This window comes from Carassius carassius, chromosome 12 (genome assembly GCF_963082965.1).
Source record: "Carassius carassius chromosome 12, fCarCar2.1, whole genome shotgun sequence".
Lineage (NCBI taxonomy): Eukaryota > Metazoa > Chordata > Actinopteri > Cypriniformes > Cyprinidae > Carassius > Carassius carassius.
In genome coordinates, this window is record NC_081766.1 from 29721091 (window position 1) to 29734716 (window position 13626).

General features: G+C 37.6%; 1 protein-coding gene across 2 annotated transcripts in view; it reads right to left on the bottom strand.

The window, feature by feature from the left end:
• LOC132155198 (uncharacterized) overlaps positions 1-13626 on the bottom strand; it is a 30748-nt gene that overhangs the window by 16892 nt on the left and 230 nt on the right. For both annotated transcript variants that reach the window (XM_059564060.1, XM_059564059.1), the window contains exons 2-20: positions 13431-13561; positions 11493-11651; positions 11176-11359; positions 9071-9282; positions 8774-8962; positions 8137-8279; positions 7844-8003; positions 7243-7326; positions 6574-6711; positions 6059-6175; positions 5720-5937; positions 5419-5612; positions 5009-5221; positions 4775-4926; positions 3674-3751; positions 3466-3545; positions 3286-3367; positions 789-926; positions 14-173 (exon numbers count right to left, since the gene is read on the bottom strand). In XM_059564060.1, coding sequence (XP_059420043.1) covers positions 14-173; positions 789-926; positions 3286-3367; positions 3466-3545; positions 3674-3751; positions 4775-4926; positions 5009-5221; positions 5419-5612; positions 5720-5937; positions 6059-6175; positions 6574-6711; positions 7243-7326; positions 7844-8003; positions 8137-8279; positions 8774-8962; positions 9071-9282; positions 11176-11359; positions 11493-11651; positions 13431-13547 — 2818 coding nt within the window. In that variant the 5' untranslated portion in view covers positions 13548-13561. The remainder of the gene's footprint in view (positions 1-13; positions 174-788; positions 927-3285; positions 3368-3465; positions 3546-3673; positions 3752-4774; positions 4927-5008; positions 5222-5418; positions 5613-5719; positions 5938-6058; positions 6176-6573; positions 6712-7242; positions 7327-7843; positions 8004-8136; positions 8280-8773; positions 8963-9070; positions 9283-11175; positions 11360-11492; positions 11652-13430; positions 13562-13626) is intronic.

Here is a 13626-nt window from a genome sequence, read left to right on the forward strand (position 1 = left end):
GTGGCATATCCACCTGGCAGTTCTGGATAACTATGTAACTGTGTGACACCCTCTGAGGAGTCGATCTGTGTTAAATCCTGATTCTCCCACTGCGCTCGATGCATGAGAGTGTGTGACCCTCTCTTTCCACCGTAGCGTGTCCTCAATGCCAGATTCCTGGGTAACAAGTGTAGCTAGTGGTACAGAAATAACATATTATTCAAAATCTAATGCAAAATCTAAACACAACAAAAAGTATCATGTTTCATGTATTGTTAAGGTGCTAATATCAGATTAAAATGAACATGCAAATGTATTAATTAGTTATTCTCAGCGGACACTTTAAGTAAACATATTAGGTGAATGAGGTTCAGATGACAAAAAAAAAGTGCATTACATGTAAATAGGAAATAATGAGAATTTTTACAATTTGTTTGTAATATAATGTAATTGTAATATGTAAAAATGTAACTGCAGTCTGATTACAAATCCTTAATTTTTGGAATATGATTATGTAATCCAGATTGTATTATTCTATTACAACCCAGCACTGCAAATGAGTAAAATTTCTGCTAATTTTTTGTTGTCAAAAAGGTCCATTGTTTGTTGTCAATAATGTCGTGATAAAATATATTTGAGTGACCAATTTGAACCCAATGTGAAATCTGTGTGTGGAAATTTTCGCCCTGACTCGAAATTCCAGATCGTTTGGATTCTTTTTGAAATGACTGGATTTAGCTGAAAATCGGTAAACATGATTTCACCTTTAGAGGAGATATAATATTAGGGCTGACAGACAATTCCACTACCTGAGGTATTGAGTGATTGAACATCAGCACATGTTTAAAGCCAGAGTTTGTACTCGAGATCTCTGCTTCAAAAGCCAAACCGCTCACACCGACCAGAAGTTCTGCAGTACCTTTAACTGAAGAGCGTGTGTGGCTCAACTGTAAGGGAACAACATGTAAGGCATTTTTTACATAAAAAGGAATAAAATGCAAAACAAACATTTTTTGAGATGTTAACTGATAGCCACTTTGGGAAATGTGGATAATGTGGATAATAAGGTCATGCGTCAACAATCTAGCATACTTAAATATGTATTTAGTAGTTCGGTGCTAAGTTAAGTTTTATTTCACATTAAGAAGTAAACTGTGCACACTCGAGTGAAATGAAAACTGTACTGTTTCCTATGCAAAGTGTTTTATTTATATATTGTGCTGGTCGCCCCACTCAGTATCAGTGTTGGGAAGGTTACTTTGGAAATGTTACAGATTACATATTACAAGTTAATTTGAAGCCAGAAAACATAAAGTAAAGACAATAAACAGGTGTAAAAATTTGATGACAGAAAATTCTGCAATGCACAAGTAACTTCTTTCTGGCTGAATAGGTGAGGGGTTAATTATTGTGTAGACCTCTCTAAAACTCACCTATATCAGTGTAATATACATAAAACGCAGATACCATAGAGATGGCAGTGCAAAACTCGAGAGATTGAAGATCTGATTGTGAGAACTTGTCATATTAATATTTGTATTTGTAAGTTAAAATTTACACTCACAGCTCTGATGTGAAAAGTTGAAGCTTTCAATTTGCACACACAGACAATGATCAAAACACCCGTGTTTTGAATTGGAAGTTGAAGATTAATATTTACAAATGTGTAGAATGACATCCACACAAAGAAAATGACATACACACATGTTTACGACATATTTACTTTTGCACTTTACTTCAGTTTCGCTGCACAACGTCAAGTCGGCACTTACAACCTCTCAGATCTGGAAGTACAAGTTCAAATCCTAGCGCTCTGACTTTTGCTACTCTTTTTGCGGTATTCTGTTTCAAAACTCACTTGTGCACTTGTATATGCAGATGTGAGAGAGCAGAGCTGGGGGCGGTGCTTTGGTGCGAATGAAGACATTTTATTGGTCGATGCCTGACCAATGAACAATGCCAATTGTTTTCACTGAATATCCTTAGCTTTGACAGGATTTTAAGACACTGCATTCATTTTGCCATTCAGGTATTATCTGGTAGACAAATAATGCAAACATATTTTATATGTATCCCACTGCATATCACTCTACCAGAGTTGCAATATAATGCTGTTCTTATTATTTTTATGTTTTGTAAAAATAATTTTAACTTCTTCATTGGGTTAAATTCCTAATTTGCTTGTCAGTAATGAACTTTTTAAATGCAACATTATTATTATTTTTTTTTAAATAAAAATCGAGTGTTTAATAATGTCTAAATGTACATTAAACAGCAAAACCTAAAAAATAAGCACTTATGACCAGAAATACTGTTTTGAGCGACTAGTAGAGCTAAATACATGTATTTATTAAACATCAACAAGGCCATCTAGTGTTTAAGCAATGGAATTGCATATGAATATTATCTTTCTGGCCACCAAATGCCTCTAATTTAAAGCGTGCCTCTTTGCACTGGAATTTAAACCTAAATACTACAGTTATTGTAGTATAAATAATAACCATATTAGAAAATGTTATATTTCAAATGGTCATTCATGGATCATAATTATTGCGCATATTATTTAGTACCATGATCTCTTCAAATTAACTAAACAGGACTGAGTTAACATGTAGTACAGTTATTTTATTGGTTAAAAGTTACACTTAATTGTTTAGTCACATTTAACTGCCAAGGAGGAGTATGAGAACATAATGCTGTTCCATTTTCCAGTATAAAATGCTATTGTAAGTGCACAAGTGAGTTTTGAAACAGAATACCGCAAAAAGAGTAGCAAAAGTCAGAGCGCTAGGATTTGAACTTGTACTTCCAGATCTGAGAGGTTGTAAGTGCCGACTTGACGTTGTGCAGCGAAACTGAAGTAAAGTGCAAAAGTAAATATGTCGTAAACATGTGTGTATGTCATTTTCTTTGTGTGAATGTCATTCTACACATTTGTAACTATTAATCTACAACTTCCAATTCAAAACACGGGTGTTTTGATCATTTTCTGTGTGTGCAAATTGAAAGATTCAGCTTTTCACATCAGAGCTGTGAGTGTAAATTTGAACTTACAAATACAAATATTAATATGGCAAGTTCTCACATTCAGATCTTCAACCTCTCGAGTTTAGCTACTGATTTACCTCCATAGCAGTGCAGCGTCTAATAACACCATTGTGGTATCGGTGTGTAAAATACATGAAGGGTAGTGATGCAAATGCTAGCCAGAGAAGTACTGAATGCCCCTTAAAAATGTTTAGAGTACTATTCCTTTAAAAAAATAACCACAGTAATTAAAATAAATTAAGAATGATTTTGTCATACCTGTGATTTTGAGTGAAACTCAAATGGCAGGTATGAATGCAAAGCAGATATATTGTGGGAAATGTTCACCATTAGTCCAATGCTAAAAAAGACAAGAGTTAGTTGGATAGTCTACTCATACATGTGCTGTTTTTATTATTATTATTATTATTATTATTATTTCTTACAAGGCTACTGTACCTGGAGATATTCTGGTGACCTTGAAGATCAAATGAGAAAGCTGACATCTGGGAGTTATAAAGACTGGCTCTGATTCCAACCTACACAAAAACCAGGATAGGTTCAGATGTGAATCACCATATGATACAAACACAATCCAATGTCCACAGCGATCACTGAACCATTCTTCAAAAGAAGAAAACGCTCCTAAATGTTCTCACCCACGTACCTTCACTGAATCTTCCTGGCCTTGCCCAGAGCAGACGCCCAGCAGGTGGCCCGTGGCGATCCCCTCTGTGCAGTTCACCTGTAAAAACAAGTCTCTGGGCCTTCAGTTTACTTTGCTTGTGGGAGAGGAGTGTGGAATCAGAGGTATTTCCCTTCATCAACATGGGAAATGACCCAGAGTGTAGAAGGGGTTTCTGTGGTCTCCACATAGATACTACTGCATACTAAACTGATGCTGCTTATTCTTCAATAAGTGATTATCACTCTACGATTAAGTGTGATTAAGGTAGGCATCACAGGTGATTTCAAAACAAACACAAATCACAAAACTTCAACTTATATAGATGTTAGAAAGGTTTCAGGACTAGCATATTCATTTACTCCATTGTAAAATCCCCTTTCCTGAAATATAAAGGCAGCTGTACTATACAGTGTGAGAGAAATATTAAAGGGATAGTTCACCTGAAAATGAATTTTCTATCTTACTTTTCTCACCAAATTATGACAAAATGTCTCTGTGTTTTTTGCTTTATACAGTGGAAGTCAATGGTCTCCAAAACTATTTGCTTATTGACATTCTGTAGAACCCCGAAGAAGATATTTTGAAAAATGTCCATACAATGGAAATCAGTGATATCCAGGTGTGTTATTCTTCTTCAACACTCTTCAAAATATCTTCTTTTGTGTTTCACAGAAGTATTAGAGTGAGTAAATGTCATATTCAATGTATTATTACATTAAATAATAGTAATGGATGAGTATGAAAGAAGATGTTAAGAAGAATAAAAATCTCAAGCTCAAAAAAGACAAAAATGACCATAAAAGCCCCATAAGGCAGTTCATATGACACATTACTCATTATTCGCTGATTATTCATTTTCGTCAGTTCAAATCTGGTGAATTCATTAATACACAGCAACTTCTTTGTTTGCATACAGCCAGGAAGTTCAGCCAATTCATGGACATAGAAGAGGAACAAGTAAGAAAAGAAACTGCACAAATACTGCATTTGTTCTTGTGTGTTAGCTGGTGTGTTTGAGATTTGAGAAATATGGGAGCCTTTCAGCGATTTACGATTACTGAATGACTGTGATACTCTAACCTGAGAGCATCCAGTAGTTTGTGAGCTGTGTTGAGAACTCTGATCCAGTGTGGCTGTCAGGCTGCTGGCCTCTGCATGCAGCATCAGTTGGGCACACACACTGCTGCCATTCCAGTTCACATACACACCTGCGCTGCTGTTCAGCGGAAGCCCTGCTCCAACAGACAGAGACAGAAACATACTACACTCAACCACACAGCCATAACAAGAGTCTGCTAATGTTGCTGAACATACCTGCAGAACGAAGCCAAGGGAAAGAGTGAGACAGTTGGGTATGAAGACGTCTGCACCCACAATGTGTTAACTTACTGTTGATGTTTACACACAGTGTCTCTTCCATAGCAACTAGACATAGCAAGGCACTAAGATCTTCTCCAGACTTGCTGTCATGCTGACGAGTCACTTCCAGCCCATACACAGCATCATCCACTACTACAGTAATCTCTCCTGCACCACAAACACACAACAACATGAAAGTAGCAAGCACTAACAACACATTCAGTTAGATGTGGCATTTGCATGGTGAACTTACTTAGCCTATTGTGTAATGCAATGAATAAATAAACTTGAATTCTACTCAAATTTTCTGAAACTTTTTTCACTGAAAAGTGAATTTGCACACTGCACATTGCTCTTGGATTTACCTTCAGTTAGACCCTTTGACTGGGTTAGTACTCCAACTAAACTAGCTGAATTAGGTAAAGCAGCGAGATCTTGTATGGAATTGAAAATATCTGCTGAGAGAGATAGTCGCCACTCTTGATCATCTGGTAGACTTCCACTCAAGTGAGCATTAAACGTCTCCTCTTTCTTTTGAACTGTACACTGCAAGAAAACACTGGAGAAAAAGGAAAAAGATAGATGTTGAAAAAAATATCTAAATGATGATGTAGCACAGTGAAAATGTCATCCCACTCTAAGACAGAACTGCTGTTATCAGTTTACCTTTCTGAAGAAGAATTAGCAGCTAAATGAATATGAACGTCAGAAGTGACCCCTGGGAATAAGGTCTGATGAAAGCCAGCACGGATGCACACAGTATTAATGCCCTTTGCCACCTTTTTGTCTAGAGTGAAGTGAAGTGTTGCATTTTTTTCATTTGCCTTCAGGCTGATAGAACTGCTAATGTTTCCAAAAGGGGATACGGTTATTGCTGCATTAGCCTGGAATGTCATAAAACAAATAATAAAAAAACAATATATGCTTGTATCATCATTAACAGAACCTAGAACTTAGAAATGTGCAATGACTTATTCGCAAAATGTCACTTTTCAGGGCATTTACATGGTAATTCTTGTCATCAATGGCAACTTCCCCCTCTGAATGATATTCAAACTCGCTGTCGTTCCTGTGACTCCTGAGCACCTCGAGATGTAGGCTGACAGAGGTCGGGAAATCCAGCTGAAAAAGACTCTTCATTTAATTCTACTTAAAATGGTAAAGGTACAACCCAACAATGATGTGAAAAATTACTTGTCTCTCATCTGAATTGGACTATTTGAATAATAAATACACGAAAGATGCATCTTCATGAAAGGTCATTTTATAGATTCATGCTTTGGTTAAAGATCCAATGACCTTCAGTGTAAAGGTATGCAAGAAGGCAGAAGTTCAGACAGAAGTTCACAAACACTTTTTCACAGCAGTTTACCGTATACTGTCAAGGCAAACTGTAAACAGGTATTTCACATGAAGGTAAACTAGAACAGAGTACCATCAACTACTAGGCACTTGCTTCATTGAGTACAAAGATCAGAGGCAAGTAAAAACAAAAAAATAAAGAGTACATCATTGTTTACCTGAAACAGCTGGGACAGATTGGCTTTCACTGTAATACCTTGCTGAGATGTAGTCAAGTCATGAATTTTAACTTGACCAAAGGCTGCAAGTTTTTCATCATTTCCAGTCCACAGCCTGCCCTGAATTTCATAAGCAGTCTTCACAGACAGGTTCCGAAAGCACATTGACAGGAACAAAGACAAAATGTGAACTCATTTTAAAATTTTGATAATATAAAAGATGTAAAATGACACTAGCTGTACAATAGTTAAGAGTAATGTTGCACTGCTCTGAAATACCGTATTTTTCGGACTATAAGTCGCACCTGAGTATAAGTCGCATCAGTCCAAAAATACGTCATGACGAGGAAAAAAACATAAGTCGCACTGGACTATAAGTCGCATTTATTTAGAACCAAGCACCAAGAGAAAACATTACCGTCTACAGCCGCGAGAGGGCGCTCTACGCTGCCCAGGGGTAGCCTTCAGGAGCACTGAGCAGCATAGAGCGCCCTCTCGCGGCTGTAGACGGTAATGTTTTCTCTTGGTTCATTTCTCTCAGTTCATGTCAAATTAATTTTGATAAATAAGTCGCACCTGACTATAAGTCACAGGACCAGCCAAACTATGAAAAAAAGTGCGACTTATAGTCCGGAAAATACGGTACATAAAATATCTCTGCTGGTTTACCTGCTGGTTTTGGACAGTAACACAGATCTTTGAGTCTTGGGGAATTCTCTCAGTGCTGAAAGACTGGACTATTGAGGAGCACACCTAACAAATTAACCACATTACACAACGACAATTTATTCTTATTGATTCAAACAGTACTGTATGTTCAGAAGAGAAAAGTTCTTGTATTTATGAGTGAGTCATTGAATCACTCACTCAACCATTCAAACATGTTGTTAAGGAACACTACTACTGTGTTTTGCTTGGAGAAGGAGAACTGTTGATTCTGGTTTGGTTGCGGAATTATTTTCATTGCTACAGCAAAATATAGACCAAAGCAAATGGCATTATTGTGTCTAAAATGTAAATGTGTACTCTTATAACACTGTTTATCGAACTGGTGTGTAAAAATACTTTTAAGAATTGTGCATATGGCACTAACATTTACATTAAATGTAAATGAACAAAGTTTGCCAGTGAGTTTACATACTCTGATTAACTGACTTAAGTTTAATCCTTGGATAAAAGACTTGGGTGACTCTACCATTACAGTCTATATACTGTAATATAGCCTATGAACACAATCACAACACTGTGTGTTGATAAATTTCAGACTCACATATGGCTGCTGTGGCTGGAAACCCAGAGTAAGGACATGAATGACCTTTTTATTTCCATTGACAAGAACCTTTGACTCTAAAGTATAAACCTTCTGATGTAGATGACTTGTGAATGTCTCCTGGAGGATGAGACTCTGAGGGAAAAACTTGAATGGTTGTCTGTTGGAAGAAGCAGACATAACTAAATACACTTATGGGTATAGAGTATACAGCACTGTGGAGAAAGTCAGCGATATGTTCCTGCTGCTGTCATCATTGTCATTACTTCGTCCTTTGCATATTCCAGACAGACCTGAAGTTTAGCTTCCATCTTTTCTGATAAATTTTCTTTTCCTTCCGTATCTCTTCTATGGCACCCTCCATCTGTAGCTCTGCATAAGGGTTTTTTAGATCTGACAGAGTCATTGTCATCATCAAAAGCCTCTTCTTTAGCTTCTGTTCAGAGAGAGAGAGAGAGAGAGAGAGAGAAAAATACAGTCCAGAATGGCTAACATTCATACAAACATGTAACGATTCTGACTACCGTATTTTCCGGACTACAAGTCGCACTTTTATTCATAGTTTGGCTGGTCCTGCGACTAATAGTCAGGTGCGACTTGTTTATCAAAATTAATTTGACATGAACCAAGAGAAATGAACTAAGACAAATGAACCAAGAGAAAACATTACCGTCTACAGCCGCAAGAGGGCGCTCTATGCTGCTCAGTGCTCCTGTAGTCTACAGTACACTGAAGACATAGAGTGCCCTCTCGCAGCTGTAGACGGTAATGTTTTCTCTTGGTTCTTGGTTCTAAATAAATGCGACTTATAGTCCAGTGCGACTTATATATGTTTTTTTCCCTCATCATGACATATTTTTGGACTGATGCAACTTATACTCAGGTGCGACTTATAGTCCGAAAAATACGGTAGTACTCATTTTCTGGTACCTTATCCAGAGTACTGAGAACCGCAGAAATATTGAGGTCCTGCTTGCCATAGCCTGCACTTATTTCCAGAGTCTTCACTTGCTTTCCGTTGACTACAGATATCTGCCCATGCAAAGCTGGTGTCCAGGCTGTGCTGATGAAGCATGAAGCTTTAACTCCACGCTTGCCCAGCATGTTCCATCCACCAACCTTCAACAACACCAAGATCACCATTTATCCTGAAGTTCCTCCAGAAAGACCATTTCTGAGAGAAATAGTCAAAAGCTCTGAGTGAGAGGTGATAGAAGGTACGCACACCTTAATATAACTGGCAGTGGGTGTGAAAAGATGCAGCCGGCCTAGTCGTTCTTTGCCCCTATCCTTGTAGAAACCCTCCAGAGTAACACTTCTCATGTTCACCAGTTTCCGTGTGGTGACCTCAGAGCTGAACTGCATGATGCCACGCTGGGGCTGAGTTAGTTTTTGAGCTATGTACACATAGAGCCAGGGGGTATCCATGTTAAATGACCCTGTTGACATAATGAATGACAAGCAAAGTTTTACATGAATTAGAATATTAACATTAACTGTATAAACTGATGGGCACTCCATTTCCAACGAAATCTATAGAGATGCACCGCTATCAAATTCAGGACATCAATAAGCAGATAATTGGTATTATATTATAGCTAATAACTGATAAATGGCAGACACTAAATTCAATACTGTTTTGTAATTATGTATATATGGGATTTCTGCTGTAACTATAACAAAGCTGCTTTTTTTCAAACTTTATTAACAGAAACTGGGAGAATTGATATTGATTTACCATGATTCTTTTTTTTACTTATTAGATCAATTTGCAACATGATTGGGTATAAAAAGAGCCTCTCAGAGTGCAGTGTTTCTCAGAAGTCAAGATGGGTAGAGGATCACCAATTCCCCCAATGCTGCGGCGAAAATAGTGGAGCAATATCAGAAAGGAGTTTCTCAGAAAAAATTGCAAAGAGTTTGAAGTTATCTTCATCTACAGTGCATAATATCATCCAAAGATTCAGAGAATGTGGAACAATCTCTGTGATTAAGGGTCAAGGCCGGAAAACCATACTGGATGCCCGTGATCTTTAGCCCTTAGACGGCACTGCACCACATAGAGGAATGCTACTGTAATCGAAATCACAACATGGGCTCAGGAATACTTCCAGAAAACATTGTCAGTGAACACAATCCACCGTACCATTCACCGTTGCCAGCTAAAACTCTATAGGTCAAAAAAGAAGCCATATCTAAACATGATCCAGAAGCGCAGGCATTTTCTCTGGGCCAAGGCTCATTTAAAATGGACTGTAGCAAAGTGGAAAACTGTTCTGTGGTTAGATGAATCAAAATTTGAAGTTCTTTTTTGAAAACTGTGAGGCCATGTCATCCAGACTAAAGAGGACAAGGACAACACAAGTTGTTATCAGCGCTCAGTTCAGAAGCCTGCATCTCTGATGGTATGGGGTTGAATGGAGCAACTTGTCTCCTCAGTCCCCAGACGTTTGCAGACTGTTATAAAAAGAAGAGAGGATGCCACACAGTGGTAAACATGGCCTTGTCCCAATTTTTTTTTAGATGTGTTGATGCCATGAAATTTAAAATCAACTTATTTTTCCCTTAAAATGATACGGTTTCTTTAGTTTAAACATTTGATATGTCATCTAAGTTGTATTCTGAATAAAATATTGAAATTTGAAACCTCCACATCATTGCATTATTTTTTTATTCACAATTTGTACAGTAACCCAACGTTTTTGGAATTGGGTTTGTATGTTCTTTTATATATATATATATATGTTATTGAGAGGGGAAAAAATTAGATGATTTAAGTTTTTATGTTGATTTTGTGTTATATTTTAATATATTAATAATATTGTATTAAATTAAAATACTTTTCAGTCACCTTGTGCCTCCCTTGGAAGCCTGCTGAGGACCCCTATTGGACCACCCAGCCCCCTGGTTGAGAATCACTGGTCTAAATAAACCAAACACTGTAAGCTATTTTCAATCACTTTAAATGCTACAAAATGAATTTAAGCATTACAAAATTATAATGTACATTATTACATGAATAATAATTTTGAGATTTGCTAAATACTACATTGAAAAGTGTTATTCCATATTAGTATTTAGATGAACTAGATTAACTTTGAGTGAACTTTAGATGTCTGCACATGTAAAAAAAAAATAAAAAAAAATGGAAATGAACATGCATAGTTAAAAATCTGATGTGGACCAATATGACAAATAAAAAAATCTGTACTATTGGCATATAATAGAAATGGTACCATTATAGTGTTTAGATTTCTAAAATCTTGATAGATCTTCACAAATGGAAGAATGATTCCTGTTGGTGACCATCAAGGGAATATATACTTACACACCTTCCCACTTTTGAAGGGAGCTCTTTGTTGGCACGTCCTTCCAGTGGAGGCCAGCTACTAGAGGCATCTGATTGTTGTAGTTGATTTTCAGGTGAGTGCTGCTCTCAGATTTGTGCTTCTTGAAATAAGAGTGCAGAAGCTGAGTTCTGTAATTCAGTCCTCTGTCTAGAAGTCGCAGGCTGAGCTGGAAGAGGCAATATACATTATTATGGGACATAATCATAATCAAGAGCACAACCTAAACATCTGACAATATGTGAGAACACATTAGATTTACACAGTCGAGATTCAATCGGAATGATTTAGTAAAGCAAAACCTCCACAGCATAACTGGTGAGCCCGGGTTCAGACTGGTTTCTAAGGGACTGATTGAAGAGGATCCTGTGTTTGTTGCTGCTCTGGTTCCACTGCTTTCCATAGCTCACATCAAGAGATGACTGGATGTGGATTGGGCTCCGTTCATGTTTAAGGTGAATCTATTGGTGGAACAATCCACTAATCAGAAGGTTGCCATATCTGGTATCTTGAACTGTATTATATGCATTGCATTGCAAGAAACCAAAAGGGAATCAGTACTAGAATTAATTGCAGAAAACTTTTTTAAACCTGTGAAACCAGAGTACATATCTACAACCCGAATTCCGGAAAAGTTGGGACGTTTTTTAAATTTTAATAAAATGAAAACTAAACGACTTTCAAATCACATGAGCCAATATTTTATTCACAATAGAACATAGATAACATAGCAAATGTTTAAACTGAGAAAGTTTACAATTTATGCACAAAATGAGCTCATTTCAATTTTGATTTCTGCTACAGGTCTCAAAATAGTTGGGACGGGGCATGTTTACCATGGTGTAGCATCTCCTTTTCTTTTCAAAACAGTTTGAAGACGTCTGGGCATTGAGGCTATGAGTTGCTGGAGTTTTGCTGTTGGAATTTGGTCCCATTCTTGCCTTATATAGATTTCCAGCTGCTGAAGAGTTCGTGGTCGTCTTTGACGTATTTTTCGTTTAATGATGCGCCAAATGTTCTCTATAGGTGAAAGATCTGGACTGCAGGCAGGCCAGGTTAGCACCCGGACTCTTCTACGACGAAGCCATGCTGTTGTTATAGCTGCAGTATGTGGTTTTGCATTGTCCTGCTGAAATAAACAAGGCCTTCCCTGAAATAGACGTTGTTTGGAGGGAAGCATATGTTGCTCTAAAACCTTTATATACCTTTCAGCATTCACAGAGCCTTCCAAAACATGCAAGCTGCCCATACCGTATGCACTTATGCACCCCCATACCATCAGAGATGCTGGCTTTTGAACTGAACGCTGATAACATGCTGGAAGGTCTCCCTCCTCTTTAGCCCGGAGGACACGGCGTCCGTGATTTCCAACAAGAATGTCAAATTTGGACTCGTCTGACCATAAAACACTATTCCACTTTGAAATAGTCCATTTTAAATGAGCCTTGGCCCACAGGACATGACGGCGCTTCTGGACCATGTTCACATATGGCTTCCTTTTTGCATGATAGAGCTTTAGTTGGCATCTGCTGATGGCACGGCGGATTGTGTTTACGACAGTGGTTTCTGAAAGTATTCCTGGGCCCATTTAGTAATGTCATTGACACAATCATGCCGATGAGTGATGCAGTGTCGTCTGAGAGCCCGAAGACCACGGGCATCCAATAAAGGTCTCCGGCCTTGTCCCTTACGCACAGAGATTTCTCCAGTTTCTCTGAATCTTTTGATGATATTATGCACTGTAGATGATGAGATTTGCAAAGCCTTTGCAATTTGATGTTGAGGAACATTGTTTTTAAAGTTTTCCACAATTTTTTTACGCAGTCTTTCACAGATTGGAGAGCCTCTGCCCATCTTTACTTCTGAGAGACTCTGCTTCTCTAAGACAAAGCTTTTATAGCTAATCATGTTAAAGACCTGATATCAATTAACTTAATTAATCACTAGATGTTCTCCCAGCTGAATCTTTTCAAAACTGCTTGCTTTTTTAGCCATTTGTTGCCCCCGTGCCAACTTTTTTGAGACCTGTAGCAGGCATTAAATTTTAAATGAGCTAATTAAGTGGATAAAAGTATAAAATTTCTCAGTTTAAACATTTGCTACGTTATCTATGTTCTATTGTGAATAAAATATTGGCTCATGTGATTTGAAATTCCTTTAGTTTTCATTTTATTAAAATTAAAAAAAACGTCCCAACTTTTCCGGAATTCGGGTTGTATTTGCTAGACAATAAATTTGACCTTGTGGTTTAGGTTGATGAAATGGGAACAGTGGAGTTCATGTGCTGCTGTTATACGGTACGTCTGGACTGGGTCAGACTCGCTGTGGAGCTTCTGCGTCATGTGACAGTCCTGCATGTTCTGTGAATCCTCTGAAAAATAAATACGTGAATGAAGAGTCTGTTCTGTTTTTGTCTTAAAAGTGTAGCATTGTTTG